General features: G+C 48.9%; 3 protein-coding genes across 7 annotated transcripts in view; 2 read left to right on the top strand and 1 right to left on the bottom strand.

Moving 5' to 3' along the window:
• Positions 1-7624, top strand: part of POLR3C (RNA polymerase III subunit C) — a 20166-nt gene extending 12542 nt beyond the window's left edge. For all 3 annotated transcript variants that reach the window (XM_008066021.2, XM_008066020.1, XM_008066022.1), the window contains 8 exons: positions 1249-1329; positions 1563-1614; positions 2005-2065; positions 2838-2988; positions 3748-3849; positions 3966-4015; positions 4643-4792; positions 7474-7624. In XM_008066021.2, coding sequence (XP_008064212.1) covers positions 1249-1329; positions 1563-1614; positions 2005-2065; positions 2838-2988; positions 3748-3849; positions 3966-4015; positions 4643-4792; positions 7474-7555 — 729 coding nt within the window. In that variant the 3' untranslated portion in view covers positions 7556-7624. The remainder of the gene's footprint in view (positions 1-1248; positions 1330-1562; positions 1615-2004; positions 2066-2837; positions 2989-3747; positions 3850-3965; positions 4016-4642; positions 4793-7473) is intronic.
• Positions 7625-11216: 3592 nt separating this feature from the next.
• Positions 11217-14192, top strand: NUDT17 (nudix hydrolase 17). 3 transcript variants are annotated; one of them, XM_021716537.1, is made up of 8 exons: positions 11217-11408; positions 11614-11797; positions 12029-12054; positions 12208-12300; positions 12577-12675; positions 12867-13003; positions 13364-13513; positions 13634-14192. In XM_021716537.1, exons 1-8 carry the CDS (start codon positions 11217-11219, stop codon positions 13752-13754), a joined length of 1002 nt encoding a protein of 333 aa, XP_021572212.1. In that variant the 3' UTR covers positions 13755-14192. The 3 variants fall into 3 exon arrangements, with proteins under 3 accessions (XP_021572212.1, XP_021572213.1, XP_021572214.1); XM_021716538.1 differs by having other exon boundaries at positions 13600-13718; XM_021716539.1 differs by having other exon boundaries at positions 13364-13519; positions 13626-13717.
• PIAS3 (protein inhibitor of activated STAT 3) lies at positions 13763-22979 on the bottom strand. The gene is made up of 14 exons (XM_008066023.1): positions 22899-22979; positions 21172-21589; positions 20929-21013; positions 20650-20700; positions 20320-20410; positions 19332-19466; positions 19044-19149; positions 18398-18471; positions 18094-18254; positions 16284-16417; positions 16035-16203; positions 15671-15804; positions 15448-15485; positions 13763-14932 (listed from the first exon to the last, which is right to left on the bottom strand). The coding sequence occupies exons 2-14, from the start codon at positions 21584-21586 to the stop codon at positions 14666-14668; spliced, it is 1860 nt and encodes a 619-aa protein (XP_008064214.1). The 5' UTR covers positions 21587-21589; positions 22899-22979; the 3' UTR covers positions 13763-14665.
• Positions 22980-23261: the final 282 nt, after the last annotated feature.

Raw genomic sequence — 23261 nt, forward strand, 5'->3', positions numbered from 1 at the left:
TTCTTTCTCTCATTCTCACAATCGCCGATGCCGTCTCCACCTTTGGGGTACCCTGAACCCAGCAGGAGCTGGACTCCCACAAGTGGCGCCCAATGTGGGGCCTCAAGTTCTTGATTCAGTCTCTCTAGGGTGAGATAAGAAGCAAGTTCCAGGAACCACACCTATCCCATCCCCTTCTGAATTGCCTGAAGGCCAGACATTCTCTAGCATCACAGAAGCTTACCTGAACATATGCTTACTTAGAAATTCCGGTGGGTAATCTCAAAACAGCCTCACTGCTGGACCCTCTTGCTTGAGAGGAGTCAGGAGAAGGTTGACTGCAGCTTCTGCAAGGTGACTCATAGAACACCAAGTCAAGACATGCCATCAGAACACACCCTGTGCTGTACACCCATGCTTCCCCATACCAGGTTTCCCTTTTTGAAACTTTGTACTCCATCTACAAATCTAAATGGTATCTTTAAGGCATGAGATTGCTCATTTCCTCACATGACAGTTTTTGCAATAAAATGACCTTCCTGTCACTAAAAAATAAAAAAATAAAAATAATAATTTTTATCCATTGTCTGACATATATATGGGTATATGCATTTTTTAACCCCCAAATGGGACTAATCGCAACATACTGTTCTATAACTTTTTTTTTCATCTGACAGAATATGTAAAATTTCTTTTCATGTCAGTATATATAGATCTCATTCTTTATAATGGCCATATCATTCCACTGTCTCATTCTTTAATTATTTCTTTTTCTTTTTTTTTTTTTTGAGTCAGAGTTTCACATTGTTGCCCAGGATGGAGTGCAGTGGCATGCTCGCGGCCACCCCAGTGTTCACCTGCTGGGCTCAGGCGATCCTTCTACCTCAGCCTTCCAAGTAGCCAGAACTATAGACAGTGCTTCCATGCATTGCCCAGGCTGGTCACGAACCCCTGGGCTCAGGCAGTCCTCTCACCTTAGCCTCCCAAAGTGCTGGGATTACAGGCTTGAGCCACTGCACCCAGCCCACTGTCTTCATTCTTTATAGAGGCTGCATCATATTCCATTTAATGACCATGCTGTATTTTATTTTAATCAGTTCCTTAGTATTGGACATTTGGATATTTCTAGTTTCATACTCTTACAATGTTGCTTTGGATATTTTTGGACATTTTTATACTTGTGATATCTAACATTAAAATATCTTTATTTCAGTAATATCAACAATTCTAAGTTCCCAAACCCATTTTCAGTGTCTTTTTGCTCCATAGATTTTCAGATCCCTACCTATTGGCTATAACATTTCTAAGCAAGTTCTTGATCAGTATCTCACTCTGCTCGCAGATGATCCAGTAAGTTTATTTTTACTTTTTTTTTTCTTTAATCTGTTCTGTTTACAATTTATTTCTGCCGATACTTAGTATTACTCTTTTGTACCCTTATTCTCAACCTAGCTAGCACAGACAGTTTCTCCATCATCATCTGACAGGAGAGCTACCTGGTGCACTCTTGGTCAGATTTGGTCCATTGGAAACAGAATCACTGGATTTTCCTCTCAGTTAACACTCTCTCTTTTTCATAATAGCTAGAGTTTGTTGGAAAGTCTGGCGACAGTGGTGGAGGAATGTATGTCATCAGTATCCTTACCAGTTATTTCCTTAGAGTTAGGCAGCCTAAGCTGTGAAGCAGAATGGTGCCTTATGAAAGAAAGATTTGGTAATGTTTAGTGTACTAAATAAGTTAGAAAATAGAAATAATTTTTTATGAATTTTCAATGAACTGCATTGATGATAAGAAAGTAAAAAAGACTTTTAATTAACCAAATTTTGGTTAAGCAAAATCCTTACTTAAACACGTGTTCATTAAGGTTTTAAAACATTTATGTACTATAATTAAAACCATAAATCATAATGTGAAAAACAAAGTAGCATTTAAATTTTAATTATAAATTAGAGATTTAGGAATAAAACTGAGATCACAATGACAGGCCAAAATGTGATGGAGTGACCTTAATTCTCTGCATAAAGACCTCCATAAGGCATTAGCATCCCTAGCCACAGCCACTCTGGAGTCCGTCATACAGGAGAGGTAAGAGGGTGACTCTAACTGGGATTGGCGTCAGACACTTCCTATCCAAACCCCAATTTTTTTTTTTGTTTTGTTTTGTTTTTTTGTGAGTTGGAGTCTTACTCTGTCACCCAGGCTGGAGTGCAGTGGCACATTCACAGCCACTGCAGCCTCCACCTGCTGGGCTCAGGCGATCCTTCTGCCTCAGCCTTCCAAGTAGCTGGAACTACAGGCACGCGCCGCCACGCCCAGCTAATTTTTTGATTTATTGTAGAGATGAGGTCTCACCAAGTTGCCCAGGCTAGTCTCAAACCTGTGGGCTCAGGCAATCTTCTCACCTTGGACCCCCCAGAATGCTGGGATTATAGGTGTGAGCCACTGTGCCCGGCCTTCAAACCCCATTTGGACAAGTAATTTGATAATTATGTAAGCAACAGCCACACCTTGGTACACTTGCCCGTTTTTCCACTGGACTACTTACTGTGGATCCCATGTACTGCTTTACCCTAAAATAACCTACTGCTTAATTCCTGATGATGCAGATTAACAAGCCTCCCTAAACCCTTTGCTTACAAATGCAGGAACCATGGCACTCATATGAGTCAGCAGTTGGTGACTGCCTTATGATTAACAGTGGTACCATCAACCTAGGGAGCTGTGCAGGAATTTTCCGATTACTGTTCCTCCCTGGTCCTGGCTCCACCCATGGAATAGGACAACTACTATCTGTAACTAGGAGCTAAAGCTAATCCTCTATGCTGGCATACCATTTGCTGTCTTCATTCCTTTCCAGATTTGGGTCTCGCTGTGCCAGAATATTCCGTCTAGTTCTGCAAAAGAAACACCTAGAGCAGAAGCAGGTGGAAGACTTTGCAATGATTCCTGCAAAGGAGGCAAAGGACATGCTATATAAGATGCTCTCAGAAAATTTCATATCACTCCAGGTAACCAATGCTATATTAATTGCCAACCAGCAAAGCTGGCCTAGGGTGAGACAAACTGCTTAGTCAGACATGCTGAACTCCCAAGCAAACTTTATATCCAGCTCTGAAACAGAAAAAATGATCCACAAAAAAATGTAGTAAGCACTTGAAGGGTGACAAGGAACTTTAACGGGCTTAGTAAGAAAGAAGCATAGCCAAGACATCTCCTTAAGCTCACCTTGCCCTTTTTTCCCTCTCATTTCTGTCACTTCCCCGAGCCTTACTTCTATAAGAGAATAAGTCTATCAGTAACATTTGTTGAGTCCTTGCACAGCCAGGTAGTAGACCCTATGAGGAAGCAGAGTGGCTTTTGGAGACAGATCACAGCTCTGCCTTACCCAGTTACATTGAGCAAGTTTACCTATCATCATGGTGATGGAAGGTAAGAATAAGAATAATTTATAAGATAAGAAGAAGAAGATAATAAGAACTGTACTTGTTATAAAAATCAAGTACAATCTACCTGGCACAGAGTGGCTCAGTGAATGTTAGTTTCCTCCCATTTCTTCCCCACTTGGGATGCTGACAGTCAAATGAAAAAAACCAGGCAGCCCAACTCTCCATTTGACTATGACATAAACACGGGTTCTGAATGACTAGGGAGGAGGAAAGTATAAGGTAGAAAAAAGAGCTGAGTAACTCTGGATGAAATGGGTGTTAACTTTACCAATTCTGAAGAACAGTATAATCTCTCTTATTCTTCTTTCTGTGAACAAATAGGAAATTCCCAAAACACCAGACCATGCCCCATCCAGAACCTTCTATTTATATACTGTGAACATCCTGTCAGCTGCTCGAATGTTGTTACACAGGTGCTACAAGGTAACCCAGCCTGGACCTTCTTCCCATTCCCTCTGCACAGACAAGTCTCACCCATATGCCCTCTTTACTCATTTTACCTGAACTGCTGAAATACAAGAAATGTCTTCTCTTCCTAGAGCATTGCCAACTTGATAGAAAGGAGACAATTTGAAACCAAAGAGAACAAGTGAGTAGCATTTTCAGTTGAGTTATTTATGTTTTGTAGTGCCAAAGGCCTAAGGGCAGGTTTCCAGTAGAAATAAGAACCAGGCCGGGCTTGGTGGCTCAGCCTGTAATCCCAGCACTTTGGGAGGCAGAGGCGAGTGGATTGCCTGAGCCCACGGGTTTGAGACCAGCCTGGGCAACTTGGCAAGACTTCGTCTCTAAAATAAATCAAAAATTAGTTGGATGGGGTAGCGCACACCTATAGTACTTGGAAGGCTGAGATGGAAGGATCGCTGGAGCCCAGCAGGTTGACCGTGAGTGTGCCACTGCACTCCAGCCTGGGAGATGGAGTAAGACTCCAACTTAAAAAGGAAAAAAAAAAAAAGAAATAAGAATCAACAGAGATAGCAACCAGTCTATTCTCATTAAGTCATCGACTTAGATGAGCATAAATCATGCATTAGTCTCTACTTTTCTAATATACCCCAATGAAATCGTTTTTCAGATAAGTTTGTAGAAAGTGTTCTTAGAAGGTGACAGTATCCACTTTGACCAGGAACATGGTGAAAGAGGGAGTTATGCCTCAAAGATAAACAATAAGAATCTCCAAGGCTAGGGAACATGCCTCATAGTTGTGTTTGTCTGGCAGGCGTCTGCTAGAAAAATCTCAGAGGGTAGAAGCCATCATCGCATCTATGCAGGCTACCGGTGCAGAGGAGGCGCAACTGCAAGAGATAGAGGAGATGATCACAGCCCCTGAGCGTCAGCAACTAGAGACCCTGAAACGTAATGTTAACAAGTAAGCATCAAACTACAGACCTACATTTCAAAATACCTTCCAGAAAAATCCACCTCAATACTCTGCAACCCTCTTAACTTAAAATAAGCAAACCTAAACCCACTGTCTTCTTCTCCAGGTCATTTAACAGAATACAATCCACCTATTTTTCTAAACTAACAAACAGTTCTACTATATACACTCTTGTTCACCAAGTACTTTTAATTTTTTTCGAGTTGGGGTCTCACTCTGTCACCCAGGCTGGAAAGCAGTGGCATGATCTTGACTCACTGCAGCCTCCAACTCCTGGGCTCAGGCGAACCTCCTGTGTCAGCCTCCTGATTAACTAGGACTTAACAGGCACGCACCACCACACCGAGCTAATTATTTTTCTTTCTTTTTGTAGAGGCGAGGCCTCACTATGTTGCCCACCCAGGCTGATCTCAAATTCCTGGGCTCAAGTAATCCTCCTGCCTCAGCCTCCCAAAGTGCTGGGATTATAGGTGTGAGCCACCACACCTGGCACAGAGTTATTATCTTTAAAATGAGCTGGGGCAACATAGTGAAACCCATCTCTACAAAAAATTTTAAAATTAGACAACTACAAGTGATCCATACCTGTAGTCCCAGCTACTCAGGAGGCTGAGGTGGAGGGATCACTTGAGCCCAGAAGTTTCAGGCAGCAGAAAGCTATGATTACACCCCTGCGCTCCAGCATGGGTTACAGAGAGAAATCTTGTCTCTTAAAAACAAATAATTGATAATATCACTCTCCTATTTAAATGATATTTTGACTCATATCTTTAGTATAAAGACTAGACTCCTTGGTATGACATACAAGGCTTTTCACAATTTCTTCTTTTCTTTTTTTTTTTTGAGTCGGAGTCTCACTCTGTCACTCAGACTGGAGTGCAGTGGCCACTCCCGGCCACCGCAGCCTCAACCTGCTGGGCTCTGGCGAGCCTTCTGCCTCAGCCTTCCAAGTAGCTGGAATTACAGGCGCGCGCTACCACGCCTGGCTAAATTTTTGATTTATTATAGAGATGAGGTCTCACCAAGTTGCCCAGGTGGGTCTCGAACCTGCGGGCTCAGGCAATCCACTCACCTCAACAATTTCATAGCAGCCTGTCTCCAACATCATTTCCTTCTCCTCCTCACCACTCATCTTAAGGGGGACTCTGTTAAATCTGAGATTGCTTTGGAGAAGGCTACAGTCTTAACAATATTAAATCTTCCAACCCATGAAGACAAGAAGTGTTTCCATTTACTTAGGTTTCCTTTTATTTTTTTCAGCAATGTTTAGGTGTAGCAGTTAGGGTTCTCAGTGTATAAGCCTTGCACCACTTTTGTTAAATTTATTTGTAAATATTTAATTTTTTTTACACTAGTTTAGTGTTTTCTTATTTCAATTTGGAGTGTTCATTACTAGTGTTTACAAAAACAACCAATTTTTGTGTCGTGATTTTATATCTAGCAATTTGGGCAGTGGGAGACAGGGTCTCATTCTGTTGCCCAGGCTGGAGTGCTGATGTGATCGTGGCTCACTGCAGCCTCAAACTCCTGAGCTCAAGCGATTCTCTCACCTCATCCTCTCCAGTAGCTGGGACTACAGGCGTGTGCCACCACATGTGGCTAATTTTTGGTATCTTTTGTAGAGATAAATTCTTAGTATGTTGCCTGTCTGGGCTCAAACAATCCTTCTGTGTCCCAAAATGCTAGGATTACAAGTATGAGCCACCACACCTGGCCTATACCCTGCAACTTTACTAAATTTATTTATTAGTTATGGGTTTTTTTGTGTGCGTTCTTTATATAGGATTATGTCATCTGTGAATAGAGTTTTACTTCAGCCTTTTCAACTTGGATATCTTGATTTTGTTTTGTTTTTCCCTTGCCTAATTGCCCTGGCTAGAACCTCCAGTTAAAGTTTGAATAGAAGTGCAAGAGCAGCCGGGCTTGGTGGCTCAACCTGTAATCCCGTGCTTTGGGAGGCTGAGGTGAGTGGATTGCCTGAGCCTGTGGGTTCGAGACCCGCCTGGACAACTTGGTGAGACCTCATCTCTAAAATAAATTTTAAAAAATTAGCCGGGTGTGGTAGCGCGCGCCTGTAGTTCCAGCTACTTGGAAGGCTGAGGCGGAAGAATCGCTGGAGCCCAGCAGGTCGAGGCTGCGGTGGCCGGGAGCGGCCACTGCACTCCAGTCTGGGCGACAGAGTGAGACTACAACTCAGAAAAAAAAAGAAGTGCAAGAGCAGACATTCTTGTTGCTGATCTCAGGGGAAAAGCTTGCAATCTTTTGCCATTAAGTGTGATGTTAGCTGTGGATTTTTCCTAGGTAGCTTTCATCAAGTTGAAGAAGTTTCCTTTTCCTAATCACCATTTGCTTTAAGCTCCAGCCACTCTCAGCTTCTTGCTATTTTAAAACATATTACATCTTTTTATGCCTATACCTTTATATGTTCTGTTCTTTCTCCTAATTGCAAATTAGACATTACCTTCCCCCAGGACAAAGGCTCTGTATTTTGCATCCTCAGCAGTTTCCACAATGCCTGACACAGAATGATCTGTTGGTTCTCCTGCTTTCCATCCATTACTCTCGAGGGTAACCAAGCAATTCTCCGTGGCTACATCCACCCCGGCATCTAATCTTAAATATGCTAATGAATATTCAGTCTGGGCAGATGCTCTCACTCTTTCACTTAGGTTGGATGCCAGTGAGATCCAGGTAGATGAAACCATCTTCCTGCTGGAGTCTTACATTGAAAGCACCATGAAGAGACAATGAATGACCCAGAAGAAAAATCTTCCTCACAAGATTTGAGAGGATGGAAAGAGCAATAAAGGAGGTGCCTGGCCAGGCACAGTGACTCACGTCTGTAATCCCAGCACTTTGGGAGGCCAAGGCAAGAGGATTACCTGATCCCAGGGCTGCAAGACTAGCCTGGACAACTTGGCCAGACCTCATCTCTTTAAGAAATAAAAAAAATCAGCTGGGCTTGGTGGCAGGTGCCTATGGTTCTAGCTACTTGCAAGGCTGAGGTGGAAGGATCGCCTGAACCCAGCAGGTGGAGGCTGTGGTGGCTTTGAGCATGCCACTGCACTCCAGCCTGGGCGACAGAGTGAGACTCCTACTCAAAAAATAAAGGAGGTGCCTAGATACCTTCTTTGCTGTGGGATAAGTTGCAGATTCTTATACTGAAACCACCTCTCTATTCCTCCTACCCAGGATACATCTGAAAGAGTTTGACATTTTTAAAAAATTGCTGACTCTGTCTTAAATACATCAATATATCCCCTCATCAAATTTTGGCAGTAGAAGGAACCTTAAATCAACAGGATGCATTGGTTGCCATCCAGAAGTCAGCCAAGCTTCTGTTTGAACATCCCTGGAAGTAGGAAACATCTTTCTAAGCAGTTAATTTTATTTTCAAATGTCTATGCCTGTTCTTTATTTCATTGAGCTGTGATTTTTAACACACACATTGTGTAGGGAATGTGAGAAAGTACCATGGAGTGGGGAACAAAAGCTATTTTCTGGGCTGGCAGGTGGATTGGCACAAGCACTCACATTAGAATCTGTGGATAGAAGCCACATTTGCCAACTTCACGCTTCTGACACATCTGAAACTATATGTAGAACATTTAGCACAATGCCCAGCATATGGTAACTACACATTAAATTATTGCCTTTCTCCTCTCCATGGTTCCTTAAAAGTGGCAACTCTAAATCCTCTCTCGGTATCTTGAACATAATTTGTCCCAGCAACTTCAATTCATTTAAAGCAGTTAGATGTTATTTTATAATGGTTTTAGTCTCCTCTACTAATGTTTGTTCTAATTCTTTAAACATTTGAGTGTCAATTGATTGCCAGCCACCATACTTAGCACAATATACAAAGATAAATGAGATACTATCTCTGTCCTCAAGCCACTCAGCATCATTTACTGAGCACCTATTGTGTGCCATGTACTCGTCCAGGCCTTAGGATACCAAGATGAATAAATCTTAAGCATACAGCCTGGTGAGAGGAGACAAGTCCAAGGAAGTACTGGGGAGCTGTAAAAGAAGAATTAAGTACTACACACAGGGAAGCAAGGAAGGGAAAAGGGCCAGGCGGGACAGGAAAGGGAGTGTAAAGGAAGTGACTAGTTTGGAAAATGAGGGGTTTTTTATTTACAGACTTATCCACCTCACAGGGGATTAATTACCAGAATATATAAGGAACTCAAACAACTCAATAGCAAAAAACAATCATATTTAAAAATAGGCAAAAGATCTGAATAGACATTTTCCAAAAGAAGACATGCAAATGGCCAAAGGGTACATGAAAAGTGCTCAACATCACTTAGAGAAATGCAAATCAAAACCATGAGACATCATCTACACCAGTTAGAATGACTTTAATCAAAAAGGGAATAAATGTTGGGGAGGGCATGGAAAAAAAGGGGAGCCCTTGGACATTGTTGGTACAGCCACTATGGAAAACTGTATGGAAGCTCCTCAAAAAACTAAAAATAGGGCTATAAAACCCAGCAATCACTACTGAGTATATATTCAAAAGAACGGAAATCGGTCTATCCAAGCAATGTCTTCACTCCTATGTTTATTGCAGCACTATATTCACAATAGCCAAAACATGAAATCAGCCCTAGTGCCCATTAGCAGGTGAATGGATAAAGACAATGTGGTCTATATTCAACCGTAAAAAAGAATGAAGTCCTGTCATTTTCAGCAACATGGATGGAACTGGAGATCATTAAAATAGGCCAAGCACAGAAAGACAAATATTGCAATTCTCACTCGGAGCTAAAAAAGTGGATCGCATGAAAATAAAGAGTAGATTGGTGGTTACCAGAGACCAGATAGAGGGAAGAAGTGGGAAGGGGAGAATGAAAAGAGGCTGATTAGTCAGTACAAATACATAGAAGACATGAAAACCTGATGTTCAACAGGTCAGTATCCCAATTACCCTGATTTAATTATATGAATCTCAGTTGTCACAGTACCCTGAAAATTTGTTCATCTAATATGTATCAATATGCAAAAAACAGCAATTTTTTTTTAAGACAAAGCTTTTCCAGGTAATAGGGGAAAAGAGTCCCAGAAAGGAGCAGACTTTCTTGGGGGAAACTACAGATAAGATGTGACTAGAAAACGGCATGGGTCCCATCAAGAAATGGTGCTAGCCAGGCTCGGTGGCTCAGCCTGTAATCCCGCGCCTTTGAGAGGCTGAGGTGAGTGGATTGCCTGAGCCCGCGGGTTCGAGACCCGCCTGGGCAGGCGAGACCTCATCTGTACAATAAATCAAAAAATTAGCGAGCGTGGCAGCGCACGTCTGTAGTTCCAGCTACTTGGAAGGCTGAGGCGGAAGGATAGCTGGAGCCCCAGCAGGTCGAGGTTGCGGTGGCGGGGAGCGGCCACTGCACTCCAGTCTGGGCGACAGTGAGACTCCAACTCAAAAAAAAAAAAAAAAAAGAACTGAGGCTGCAGAAACAGGGAGGGACAAGGACTGGTGGGTCCTGGCCGCACTGTTCTAAGGAGTTTGTCTTATCCTGAGAGAGCAACGGCGAGCAATATCATCAGACTTGTGTTTTAGAAATATCACCTGGCCGCACTGTAGAGAATGACGCGGGGGGTTGCGGGGAGGACTGTTTGGAGACTTGCAATATTTCAGGCAGAATCTGGGGGAAGCTGTGGAGATGAAGAGCAAGGCACGAATTTTTTTTTTTTTTTTTTTTCTCCTTTCTGAGTTGGCGTCTCATTCCTTCGCCTAGGCTGAAGTGCAGTGGCACACTCGGCCACCCCAGTGTCGACCTGCTGGGCTCCAGCAATCCTTCCACCTCAGCCGCCAAGTAGCCGGAACTACAGGCGCGCTACCACGCGCAGCTAATTTTTGATTTATTGTAGAGACGAGGTCTCGTCAAGTTGACCGGGTGGGTCTCGAGCCCGTGGACTCAGGCAATCCACTCGCCTCGGCCTCCCAAAATGCTGGGATTACAGGCTGAGCCACCGCGCCCGGCCAAGACATGGATTTAAGGAGGTAGAATCTGTGGCACTTGGTTGTAATTTGGGGGAAATGAAAGGAAGGAAGGTGGTGTCCAAAATGTTTCTGCAGGCAGGTAACTAACTCGAGGTGACACCTGCTGCAACAGGCGTGCAGAGTGCTGTGAAGGGGTGCACGTCTAGCTCAGCCGAGGGCTGGTGGGAGGCGCCCTGTCAGCCCAGAAATCGTTCGGCCTAAGAGTCGTCGTCCTAAGCAGAAGACGCGAGAGGGCAGAGGACTTAGAGATGGTCTTCCCGGGTTAGTAGCGTAACACCCCGGGCCGCCCGCAGGGTGCCTGTTTCCCTGGGACGCCCGGAGAGCCGACATCCTTCCAAGGCGAAGACCGCGCCGCTGGGCCACCAGAGGGCGCCCGCCGGGCCGCGGCGGCGCCAGAGCCGCGTGATGGCCGCGGCGCGGGTGCTGCTGCTCCTGTCCGGGCGTCCGGAGCCGGCGAGCTTCGCGCGGAGTGTGTGTGGCCTCCTGGGCGCCGGGCCGGCGCTCGGGCCGTGGCCCACGCACTGCAGTTTACAGCGGGGACGGCTCGTTCTCTCGAGCAGGCCATTCCCAGGCGCCTCGGCGAGGCTTCCGCTCCAGGTCGGGAGAGGGGGACCCGCGGGGGGCGCGAAGGGCCCAAGACGGACTTGGGCCGGGTGGGAGCCGGCGGGAAAGGCCAGGGGCCGGCCCGCCGCCCCGACGCGGCCCCTCCTCCGCTGCGCGGTGCCGCTAAATTGGCGAAAGCATCGCCCCCCGTTCCTACCCCGCTTCTGAAGACTTAACCTAAGTGGCTCCCTCCCGCCAGAGACCCCCTTTCTGCCCTTTCGCGGCCCTGGACCAGCCGCCCAGGGTCCCCGGAAGCGAGCTGCCCGCGGATCGAGGTGTGGATCTGGGTGTGGCCATCATCCTGCAGTCCAGCGACCAGACCGTCTTGTTGACTCGAAGGACGCGCACCCTCACCGTCTCCCCCAACCTCTGGGTACCCCCAGGTGAGCATCCTGGGGCAAAGTCCCAAGTCCAGGAAAGAAACTTGCCCTTTCTCCCACACTGCTTGCTCTTCCGGGTCTCAGGATAGAGAAGTGGGCCCAGAAATGCAGCGTGTTCACCACCACCAGGGGCTGCAGCTCCATGTGTCTGTCCCCAGGAGGGGAGTGCCAACAGTGAGTGGGGCCCTAGTCAACACCACCACCATTCACCTATTGATCCCACTGTTGTTGCAGGTGGGCATGTGGAACTCGATGAGGAGGTAACCAGTCATCTGACCCAACCTGCACCCAACCCTGAGCCAAAAGACCTATGCCTGGGGCCACCTTGGGTGTGAGCTAAGGGAGGGGGAAACACAAGGACTTGGAGTCTTCAGGCATTGGCCACTCTTAACACGCTTGCTCTGTCTCCCCAGCTGCTGGAAGGAGGGCTTCGAGAGCTCTGGGAGGAGAGTGGACTACAGCTGCCCCAGGGCCAGTTCTCTTGGGCCCCTCTGGGGTTATGGGAGGTAAGCCAAGGGCCTGGGAGAAGTCCCTCCCTATTTAACCAGGAGACCTCAACAACTCCCCACCAGCTCCATCAATCAGCCCCTATCTGCCTTGGCCACAGGGCAAACAGTGGCTTATACGTGGCTTGAAACCCCCAAACCCACACCCCTCACCTGTGTCCCTGCTGCACCTTCTCTACCATCTGTCCTCAGCTCTAGCCAGCATTGTTTCACCTTAAAGTTTTAGACAGAGTCTGATAAGGCAGGAAGTCACCACTTTCACTGTTTTCTTCTTAGTCGGCTTACCCTCCTAGGCTGAGCTGGGGTCTCCCCAAATACCATCACATTGTTCTGTACCTACTTGTCATCTCCCAGGAAACACAGCAGCAGCTACAGGTAGGGCTGACATTGAGGGAAGGAAATGGGGCTCCTGTGATGGCGGGAGGAGGATCAGAGATAACCAAGAACATCCAACAGCCTTGCCCCTTGTCCCTGCCCCTCTCCATGCCACCTGGGCATAGGCTGTGATCAGGAAGATGCCTCCCAGAGACAGGCCAGCACTGAAGAGTCAACATGTCTGACCCCAGGCCCGGATCCAACCAAACCCAAGTGAGGTGAGCGCTCTCATGTGGCTGGGACCAGATGTAGCGGCTGCAGTGGCTGCCACAGAGGATGGGACAGAGACACCCAGACTTCTCCCCCAGGACCTACCACCCTCCATCCTGTAAGTATGAGCTTCTCCCTGAGCCTCCAACACACCAACACAGACACTTGAAGAGATTCAGCTCCTACTGCCCAGGATGGCATTTTGCATTGTGGGGAGATTAAGGGAGACTTGGTCAGTTGATAGAGAACACAAGATCAAAGACAACTGACCATTAGACTCCAAGAGTTCCTGCTCTGACAGGCTAGCATTGAAGGCTCCAGTCTCAGCTCTCCCATGGGATGAATCATTTAACCTCCTTGAAGCGGTTTTCTTTCTGTAAAATGAGGTTACCACCCACCCACCCACCTCCTGCGGTCCTTGGGAGGAAGTTCTCTGGAAACTACAAAGCACAACCCTTACAGGAGTTGTCATTACCAGTGCAGTGGAACTAAAGGATGGAAGAGCCCAACCTCTGGTCCTACCCATGTCCACACTGCTGCAGACAACCCCAGCCACAGCAGAGGACAAAGAGAGGGTCAGCACTGGAACCAAGTTTGCCCTCGGGCTCTGGCTGCAGCATCTGGGCAAGTGAAGGTGAGGAAGGACCTGAGAGTTCCACAGCATTGGACTGGAATGGTCTAGTGTTTTTAGGGGCATGGGGGAGAGGGAAGAAGAAACAACTGCTTTTGTAAATCCTCAGTGTAACAGCCCACATGTAAAGGTGAAGCTCACATGGACCCAGCAAAGGAAGAACAGAACACGGACTCTCTTCCCCAAACCAGGGATCTGCAAAGTGAAGTATATCATTCCCTCCCTAGCCCACCTGTGACACTCACAGAACATTCACAATCTTTATTATGAGAACTTTGCTACAACTTTGGGAATAAAAAGCAAAATTACAACATAAGTCCTAGGCCCTGGAAGAGCCTGAAAATAGAGGTTAAGAAGGAGGGCACAAGGGTCCTCCCACCTCCCCAGAAAGGTACAGAATGAGCCAGGTCTAACCACAGGGCCAAGGCCTCTGGAAACTTAGGCCCCAGGCTGGTTGGCATAAGAAACATTGTGAACTTAAATATATAAATAGAGACCCAGGCAATAGGCCAGGCCCTGCTTCCAAACCTCTGGGGATCATGGCTAAGGCCTTATCTCCTCCTCATCACACTGGAAGCAGGAGGCAGGAGGAGTCATCTTTGGAGTATTTTGGTTTTTCTTGTTTATGTACAAAAAACCCACAACCCAAAATAAAGTTCTCTGTCCACCTCTGAAACTGTCTTAGTTTCTCCACTGTCTGTGTGGTCAATGGGAACGGAATGGACATGAAGAGACAATGGATGTGGGGAAGAAACAGAGCCATGGGTTTGGGATGGGAAGAGAGCGCGCCTCGGGCACAAGAGAAGGGCCGCTTCCCCAAGAGGCTTAGAGAGAGTCAAGGCTAAGGATTCAGCCCTTCTCCCAGCTCACCTCCCATCCCATCGCCTGGGTTAACATTCCCAAAGGAATGTACCACTGTCCAAAGAACATTTCCAAAAATAGACCCCAATGTCCTTAAAAAGAGGTTAAATATTAACCCTTTGGGTGCCGGCCTTGTCAGGCAGAGATGAGGCCAATAGTAGGCATCCGTGAAGGTCTGTCTGGCCTTTGGCCTAGGCCCCCTATGGGGTCAGGGTAGCCAGGGGTCAGGGCTCCACAGCATACTTCCTCAGTGTTGGGGAGCAGTGAAGGGTCCATAATCCAAGGAACTCAGTCCAGGGAGATGATGTCTGACCGACAGCCAGCCAAAGAGGGGCCCGAGGGCAGAGGTCCTCCATGCCCCTCCCTCAAGGCCCCCGCAGGGGCCACAATGCTGCTGACACGGCCAGGAGGGGGCGCTGGAGTGGAGCTGCGGTGGGAGCTCCCCAATGTGGGGGCCAGTGGGCCCAGAAAGTGGGATGGAGTCCCCCGGTACTGGAAGAAGTGGCCAAGAGCATCCTGCTCATCTAGCGAAGTGATGACAGAGGGGCCGTAATGCTGAGAGGAATCAAGGGCATAATTTAAGAGCTCATCCTGACTAACCACCACCTCCCTCCCAGCCACTCGTCCCAGAAACAGCTTATGGGTAAATTACTCCCTTGGGGCTCCCTGTATTCTCTGAGAAGAGCCCCTCTCTCTTCCCCACTCTCTACCCCTTTCCCCACCTTAAGAGAGCCCCCCACCCTAGCTTCCTAGGTTTCTTGGCTTTGTGGGTGTGTGAAATGTGTGGCATGTCCAGTTGGGGCAGGATGGTGCTCTCAGCATACCCGGGTATGTGTGTGGGTGAGTAGGCAGGGGCAGAACCATGCAAAAAGCTCGGGGGACAAAACAGTAATGGGATCTAAGAAAGTCCAAGTGGGAACCGAGGAGGGAAGGAAGCTGCCCGCTTCCCCTTACTCCTCACAGAAAAGCCGATTTACACCCTAAGAAACCTAAGAGGGAGGGGTCCCATCAGTGCCCTTTAGAAAGGAAGCCTCAGAGATCTGAGATCGTCTGAAGAAGGAACCACTTACCTGACTCTCGGTCTGAAGGAAAGAAAATAAATCTAGACCTGGTAGGAAAAGAAAAGTCCAAATCAACTTCCTTTCCGACCCTTTTACCACCAAAGACAAAGAAGTTTCCCAGACTTTGGCCCCTTGCAGGAGAACCAGGAGGCTTTGAAAATGGGCAGGGGTTCTGATATGGTTCTGGGGAGGGTGTGGCAGTGCAGGGACCACCTTGTAATTGGCATCATACCTTGGATGTCAGCCCCCAGTGGGAAGGCAGGTGGGTACTCATGAAGTGGGAGACTGGACAGGAAATCCCCACCCAGTGTGCCCACAGCAGGGCTCCGTAGCACCGAGGATGGCTGGTGACCAGACGTCAGGACTCTGTGAGTAGAGAGGAGTTGCAGCAGCCGTTGACGAACCACAGATGCCCTCTATCTCCTCCACCTTTCCCTGGCTCCAGGGTTTGCCCAGGGATCAGAAAGCATTCCTGACTTCTTCCCCTGTCCCTCTGTGTGTCAGAAATAGCTTATGGGGTAAATTAACCCCTTGGGGTTCCTGTATTCTCTCAGAAGCAGGAGAGCCTCTGCTAGCATCAGCCTATATTCTCATACCCTTTGCTTCCAGGTAGGGTCGGGATGGCAGCTGAGGTGACAGAACAGTGCTTCTTGGTCGGGGGCAGATCCTCCTCATCCGATGAGCTTTCTATTGTCAAGTCAATAACTTCAATCTTCTTTTTATTCTCAGATGGATTTCCCTCTTGCACTGGACTGTACTGGAGGCCTGCGGATGGTAAGAAGACTATGTCTCAGAAAAGAGGCCATCCAAGATTTGGCTCAGCTGGGGAACAGGGGGTCACTCACCATCCAGCCCATACCCTGGCGGGGGGCAAACCTCAGATGCCTCCTTCTTGGGTTTCATTGGACACCAGGATCCATCTTCCATGAACTGGATCTCATCACAATCCGAACAGGAATTAAGAATCTCCATGAATAAACTAGAGGGGAGAGATGGGAAGTCATAGGACTGGGGAGATGGCTGGAACAGCAGCCAGAGAGTTCCATGACTCACTTTTCCTATACCTCTGTTTCCTCATCTGTAAAATGGGAATATTACCCACCCTTGTTGGGCCTCTCTGAGTTGCTGGAATCAAATAATGCAATGTATGTAAAAGGGCTTAGCAAACTCTGAGTGCTAAGTTTTAAATAAATACAATCTGAGCACATGTGGCATGTAGTACAAGGAACAAGACAAAAGGAGCAGAAACACAGAAACCATAAACCAGCTCAAAAAGGCACTGAGAGCTGGGTGCAATGGCTCACACCTGTAATCCCAGCACTTTGAGAGGCCAAGGCAAGAGTACTGCCTGAGCCCAGGATTCAAGACTAGTCTGGCGAGACCTTGTTTCTACAATAAATTTAAAAATTAGCCAGGCATGGTAATGTGCGTCTGTAGTCCCAGCTACTTGAAAGGCTGAGGCAGGAGGATCACCTGAGCCCAGCAGGTCAAGGCTGCAGCAGTAGTGATTATGCCCTCCAACCTGAGTGACAGAGTGAGCCTCCAACTCAAAAACAAAAATAAGAGGCCAAGTGTGGTAGCTCAAGTCTATAATCCCAGCACTTTGGGAGGCCAAGGTGAGAGGATTGCTTGAGCCCACAGGTTCGAGCACAGCCTGGGCAACTTGGCGAGACCTCATCTCTACAATAAACAAAAAAATTAACCAGGTGTGGTAGTGCACACCTGTAGTTCCAGCTACTTAGAAGGCTGAGTCAGAAGGATAGCCTAAGCCCAGCAGGTCACTGGAGTGGCCTTCAGTGTGCCACTGCACTCCTGCCTGAGCAACGGAGTAAAACTCTAACTCAAAAAAAAAAAAATAAATGAATGAATAAAAAGAATAGGAAGCCGGGCTCAGTGGCTCAGCCTGTAATCCCGTGCCTTTGGGAGACTGATGTGAGTGGACTGCCTGTGCCCGTGGGTTCGAGATCCGCCTGGGCAGCGAGACTTCATCTCTACAATAAATAAAAAAAAAATCAGACGGGCATGGTAGCGCATGCCTGTAATTCCGGCTACTCGGAAGGCTGAGGCGGAAGGATTGCTGGAGCCCAGCAGGCGAGGCTGCGGTGGCTGGGGGCCCCGGCCACCGCACTCCAGTCTGGGCGACAGAGTGAGACTCCAACTCAAAAAAAATAAAAATAAAAATAGCCAGGTGCGGTGGCTCGAGACTGTAATCCCAGTATTTTGGGAGGCTGAGGTGAGAGAGGACTGCCTAAAACAGGGGTTCAAGAACAGCCTGAGCAACTTGGGAAGACCTCGTCTCTATAATAAATCAAAAAATTAGCCAGGCATGGTGGCTCACGCCTGTAGTTCCAACTACTTGGAAGGCTGAAGCGGAAGAATCGCCTGAGCCCAGCAGATGGAAGCTGCAGTGACCATGAGCATGACACTACACTAAATAATGCATGCAGAGTGCTCAGCGTGATGCCTTGTATATACCAAGTTCTTCATATACCAAGTTCTTCATGTTGCCGTGTGTGTGTGTGTGTGTGTGTGTGTGTATCGGTAAAGTGGATGGATAGGGTGAGAGCTGGGGTTTATGTGCAGGAAAGTAAGCTGTATACATTAAAAGGGGGTCCTAGTGAATGCCCTAGGGAAGAGGAAACAAAATGACCCTACCCATCAATGATAAGAGATTCATAGGGAGCCTTCTTGTCACACACAGGACACGTCCATGTTGGCTTCTTCTCATTCATCTGCAGATAAAGGGCAGCATCGAAGCTCTGCAGGTGGGCGCAGGTGAGGGCACGACAAGGGACAGTCAGGCGCATCTTCCCTAGCTGAGGAGAGGCGAATCCTCAGTCAGAGTGTCCACCCTTGTTTCATCTCAGAAGACCTCACTGTGGTATCTCTAAGAACCCTCCTCAAAGTCCAGAGGTTTAACCCAGCTCCCCTCCCCGTTCCCTTCTCCCCTTTTACCCACCGGGCACATGAGTGACACCCGGAGACTCGTAGTGGCCACCTCACTGTCAGGGTCAGCGGTCAATTTCTCCTTGACTGAAACAAGAGTGAGGCCAGAGCCACGGGGTCAGCAAGGCTAGAGGAAGCCCGGGAGTTGGTAAGGCCAGAGACAGACCGCTCTGGCTGAGAGGCAGCTGGGTGGAGTCTTTGGGGCCCAGTGGGATATCACATGGGGATGGTCTGGGATCTGGGTAATGAAGGCTGGGTGTAAAGGAGAGATTTCTCCATCCCTAAAGATACTTAAACACAGCTGGGTGACACTTTGGCTATGTTAGAAATGACCTTGAAATTAAAACGTCAGGTGAGGGCTGAGTAGATGATCCCTAAGACTCTTTCCAGTCCAGAGAACCCATATTCTAGCAGGGCTTGAGCTACGGTCTGTGAGATGCAAAACAGATTTATGACTGGGAATGTAAGGGTGTCACTCACTGGAAGTGGTCCAACTTCAACCACAAAGATTGGTAAGGGGCATAGGGAGAAGGGTCAGGGTTCATGTGAGAGGGGAAATAAGTTGTCATAAAAGAGGTATCAGTTTGACTATGAAGCTTGAAGGACCAAAAAATTTGGGTTCAGATCAGGGCAGGGAAGAGGAGAAGGATATTACTCACTCAGTGCCCGGGAGTGGTCTGGATTCCGGATACCCTTTGCTCTGAGTTTTTGTAGAAGGGTTCCTGCAGTCAACTGCCTCACCAGATACACAGACAAGGAGTAATTCTACTTGGAAATGAGGGGGAGACAATTAGCCGCTGCTTCTCATACCACCACTCACTTTTGTCCCATGAGGACCAGAGACAGAGAGTCAAGGCAGACACACCCATAAAGAGAAAGATGTTTCCCAGCCAGGACACTGAATGATTTCCCCTTCACCCCTTGCACCCTGCTTTAGCTGTGCTCACCCGTCCAAACTCAGATGACCAGTTGACCACGATGGTGTTGGGAACAGTGGCCGAGAGTCGAGCCAGGGGTGTGATGTTGATGGGGCGGCTAGGCCTCTTGGGCTCAGCCCCATTCTTGGTGGGGGGAAGGTAACCCTGGGAAGGGAGGAACTGGTGAGTGGAAAAGTGGCTCTGGGAAGGGTCTTTGCTCTAACAACAAGACACCTTGTCTTGGGTCACTCATTCCCTGGAGAGCAGGCCAACTCACTCACTGACCAAGGGGATGGAGACCCATTCAGTGACTCACAAAACTGGAGCACTGTCGAGGGCTGTGTGGGGGGTTCACTCCTGAGGAGAAAGGAGAGCTTAACTGTTGGCCCCAAAAACAGGAACCCACTGACTGAGTCCCTCAGGAGGAGGATAAGGATGTCTCACTCCCTTCAACCTTCAGTTCTGAGGTCATGACTTCTAAGAAGTCTTTCTTGAAACTTTGGGTAGAACTAACGTTTCTTCTCTGGGTTCCCCAGAACCTTTATTCGATCCTATCTTTCTACTGTTTTTTTGAGTTGCAGTCTCATTCTTGTCACCCAGACTGGAGTGCAGTGGCACGCTCACGGCCACCCCAGCATCAACCTGCTGGGCTCAGGCAATCCTTCCGCCTCAACCTTCCAAGTAGCTGGAACTACAGGTGTGCGCTACCATGCCCAGCTAATATTTTATTTATTGTGGAGATGAGGTCTCGCCAAGTTGCCTGGGCTGGTCTCGAACCCGTGGGCTCAGACAATCCATTCACCTCAGCCTCCCAAAGTGCTGGGATTACAAGCTGAGCCACTGAGCCTGACCCAACCCTATCTTAATACCCTCTAGATGACATCGATTCAGTCAGTAAATGGAACACTTACTATGTGTCAAGCACTATACCAGGTATGTCTCTTTCAGAACAAGTTTGTAGTTAATACTTATAAACTGAGATGGGAAAGGATTACTGCCAGAAGGGAAAAGCATTTACCGGCAGGGGGCACAGTTTCCCATTGACCTTGACAAAGAGGTTGGGGGGGAAATAATCCTCCTGGGGACAGCTGGTCTCACAGAGACAGAACCTGGTGGGAAATGAGAAAGAATGAAAGGGTGGGAGGAAGTTTCTTGAGTGGAATCTGGCAAAGAGGCAGGGAACCCCAGAAAATCAGTCATGGATATGTAGCCCTAACATCTAGCAAGAGTCCCAGGGCTGAGGTGCACAGTGGCAGAACAGGAATATCTCCTAGGAGTATCTGTCATACCCCTACTTCACTCCCACCCCCAACAGGAAGCCACCAGGGCAGGGAGGATCAAGACTTACCTCAGCTGCACCTGTATGGTATAATCGCACTTGGCTCCTGGCAGAACTTCTCTGTAAAAGAGAGGGGGAGAGAGAGATGTCAGCATATGACACCCAGAGGGCAAGGACAAACAGAGACAAAAAGATGTCCAGGGGATAGAAAAGAGACATACAAAAGAATGAGAGAGAAGCAGGTATATGAAGATGAACAGGGAGGAGAGCAGGGCAGAGAGAAGAGGGTCAGTGAACAGAGTACACAGGCAACCACCAGCGCTGAGGCAGGAGGACTGAAAGATGTACCTGGATGTGAGAATCTGCTGCACCTGCTGGGGCGTGAGGGCAAAGGTAAAGTGCGCCTCCTCAAACCGCTGGCTGGAGGTGGATGCTGAGGACACAGAAGAGCAGTTATTCCCAAGCCCAGACACAGGCCACCACAGAGGCTGCCCCATCCCAGGCTGCTGATCCCATAGGACTAAAGCCTAGGAGAGGCTTGGGGAAGAGGCAAGGAGTCCAGGAAGACCACAGGACCACAGAGAGCCATACCCAGGGTGGTGGGCCGGATGAGCTCCCCGTAGACTTCATAGAAGGGCAATGGTTTCATGGTGACATCAGGGTGCACAGGCTGGGGCAGAGGAGGGTGCATGTCCACCTCACGCTTGGGGCCCAGCAGGGTGCCAGGGGCCAAGAGGGCTGGGGGGATGGGGGCCAGAGGGCCAGGGGAGCCTACGGGAGAGGTGCCAGGGGGCAGAGAGAGCAGGGAGAGATCAGAGGGTCCCAGGGTCTTCCGGGGAAAGCGGCGGCGATAAAGTTCTTTGATCTTCATCTGGACGCTGGGGGCACAGCTGGACTTGAGGAGGTGCAGGGCCTTGGCCAGGAGCTCGTGCTTCCGTCCACTCTTGTTACGGCCAGCAAAGCCAAGAAGCACCTGGAGCTCAGACACCCGGAAACTCATCACCATGTGCTGCACAGAAGAACAGAGGAGCCTGAGAATTCACCTTGCACAGGCCTGCCTGCCAAGCACATGGGCTGAGCTCTTGGGTGGGCAGTGCCTCTCTCTCCAGCACTGATCAGAAAGGTGCTGTGCGGCTAGTAGATTGCTGCCAGGTAGCAGCCTGGTCAAAGGGAGATCTCAGTCCCATCTTAGCAACCATCAGGTAAGCCTCACTATCCACCACCCCCCAAGAACTTGAGCAACCCCATGCCTGGAAGTTGGCCCTAGTGGGGACAGGGAGTGGCAGATACAAGCCACCCTCAGGCACGCCTCCAAGTCCACTACAGCCCTCTACCTCCATCCCTGCCTCTAAGCTGATTATCTCCTCCTCTGCTCTTTCTCAGACCCACCCCAGTCTCCTGGGAAGAGGGTAGGAGACAGGGAGGGGGAAGAGGAAAGAGGATTCAGGCTAGACAGCCCCCCAGTGAAGAAAGGGGCCAGGTGGCTGAAGGATTTTTCCCCCAACCCACCCCGCCCAACCACCTCAATCCACCTCAGCTATTTTCCCAAGCCTCCACAGCTTTTGTGGCCTGGGTTTTCAGGTCAGGGTTCAATGCTCATAACTTCCCCAAATCCTTTCTAGGCATCATTTACATAACCAAGCCCCCTTAGTCCTATTTTTCTAGGAGGAAACCAGGACCAAAACTTGAGGGTGGGAGGGATTAACAGTGAACCACTAAGTCCAGGTGTCCTGCCTGTGTACTCCATCTGCTAGGAACTATCATCTTGTTTCTCTCCTACATAGAAAAAATAAGTGATTCCACTCACACACACACACCCTCCTGTAGAGGCAGAAGAAGAGAGGCCAAAGCTCTAAACACAGGCCTTGGGAGAATGAGGGGAAGGTCCCTGAGCCAGGGAACAGAATCGCAAGCTCCTCTAAAGGTAGCTGGGCCCCCGACTAGACCTCAAGCCTTCCCAGGACCATGGCTCCATTTCAAAGGGCCGATCAAACCCCGTGGTTTAAGGTTCTACGAGAGGTCCTCAGATGTGGTTACCCCAAAACTGTGTGGTAGTGGGAGAACCCTCTCCTTAAAGGACTTCCTTCTGGGACTCCCCAGGAGTCCACGTCATGGGCAGGCCTCGCTGGCCCTCCCCAATACTTCCCCTCATGGGAGGCTTTGTCTTGGACCCCTTTGGAGAAATGCGATGACAAACGCTCCTCTACCTTTCTCCCCATCCTTAACTCCTCTGTCCTGTCTTCAGCTCGTCAACTTTGCTTCCCCCCTTTCCATCCCAGTTTCACACTCCTCTGCTCTGCCCAAAGACCACGACTCACTAAGGCAGGACCTTGGTCTCGGCTTCCAGGACGCTTCTGCCCCACCCCTCGGGGTATCAGCCGCCAGCCCCGCCCCCTACATCCCAGCCGCCTACTGGCACTTCCCAAGGCTCGGATCCCAAGAGCAGCCCCAAAGCCGCGGTGCTCTCCGCGGCATTTCCCCAGGACCCTCCCCTCCATCCGCCCCTGCGGTCCCGCCGCTCCATCCGCCCCCCGCTGTCGCATCGCCGGGCCTCCATCGACTCGCCCCGCAGCCTCCACAGCGGCTCTCCCCCAGCCCGACCCCTACGACTGTCCCTACCCCCAAATCCGACTTCAGCCCCTCGTCCCCGCCCCCTGCGCCTCGGCCCCCGGCAGCGGCGA

Source organism: Carlito syrichta, unplaced genomic scaffold (genome assembly GCF_000164805.1).
Source record: "Carlito syrichta isolate Samal-C Ts95f unplaced genomic scaffold, Tarsius_syrichta-2.0.1 Scaffold308835, whole genome shotgun sequence".
NCBI lineage: Eukaryota > Metazoa > Chordata > Mammalia > Primates > Tarsiidae > Carlito > Carlito syrichta.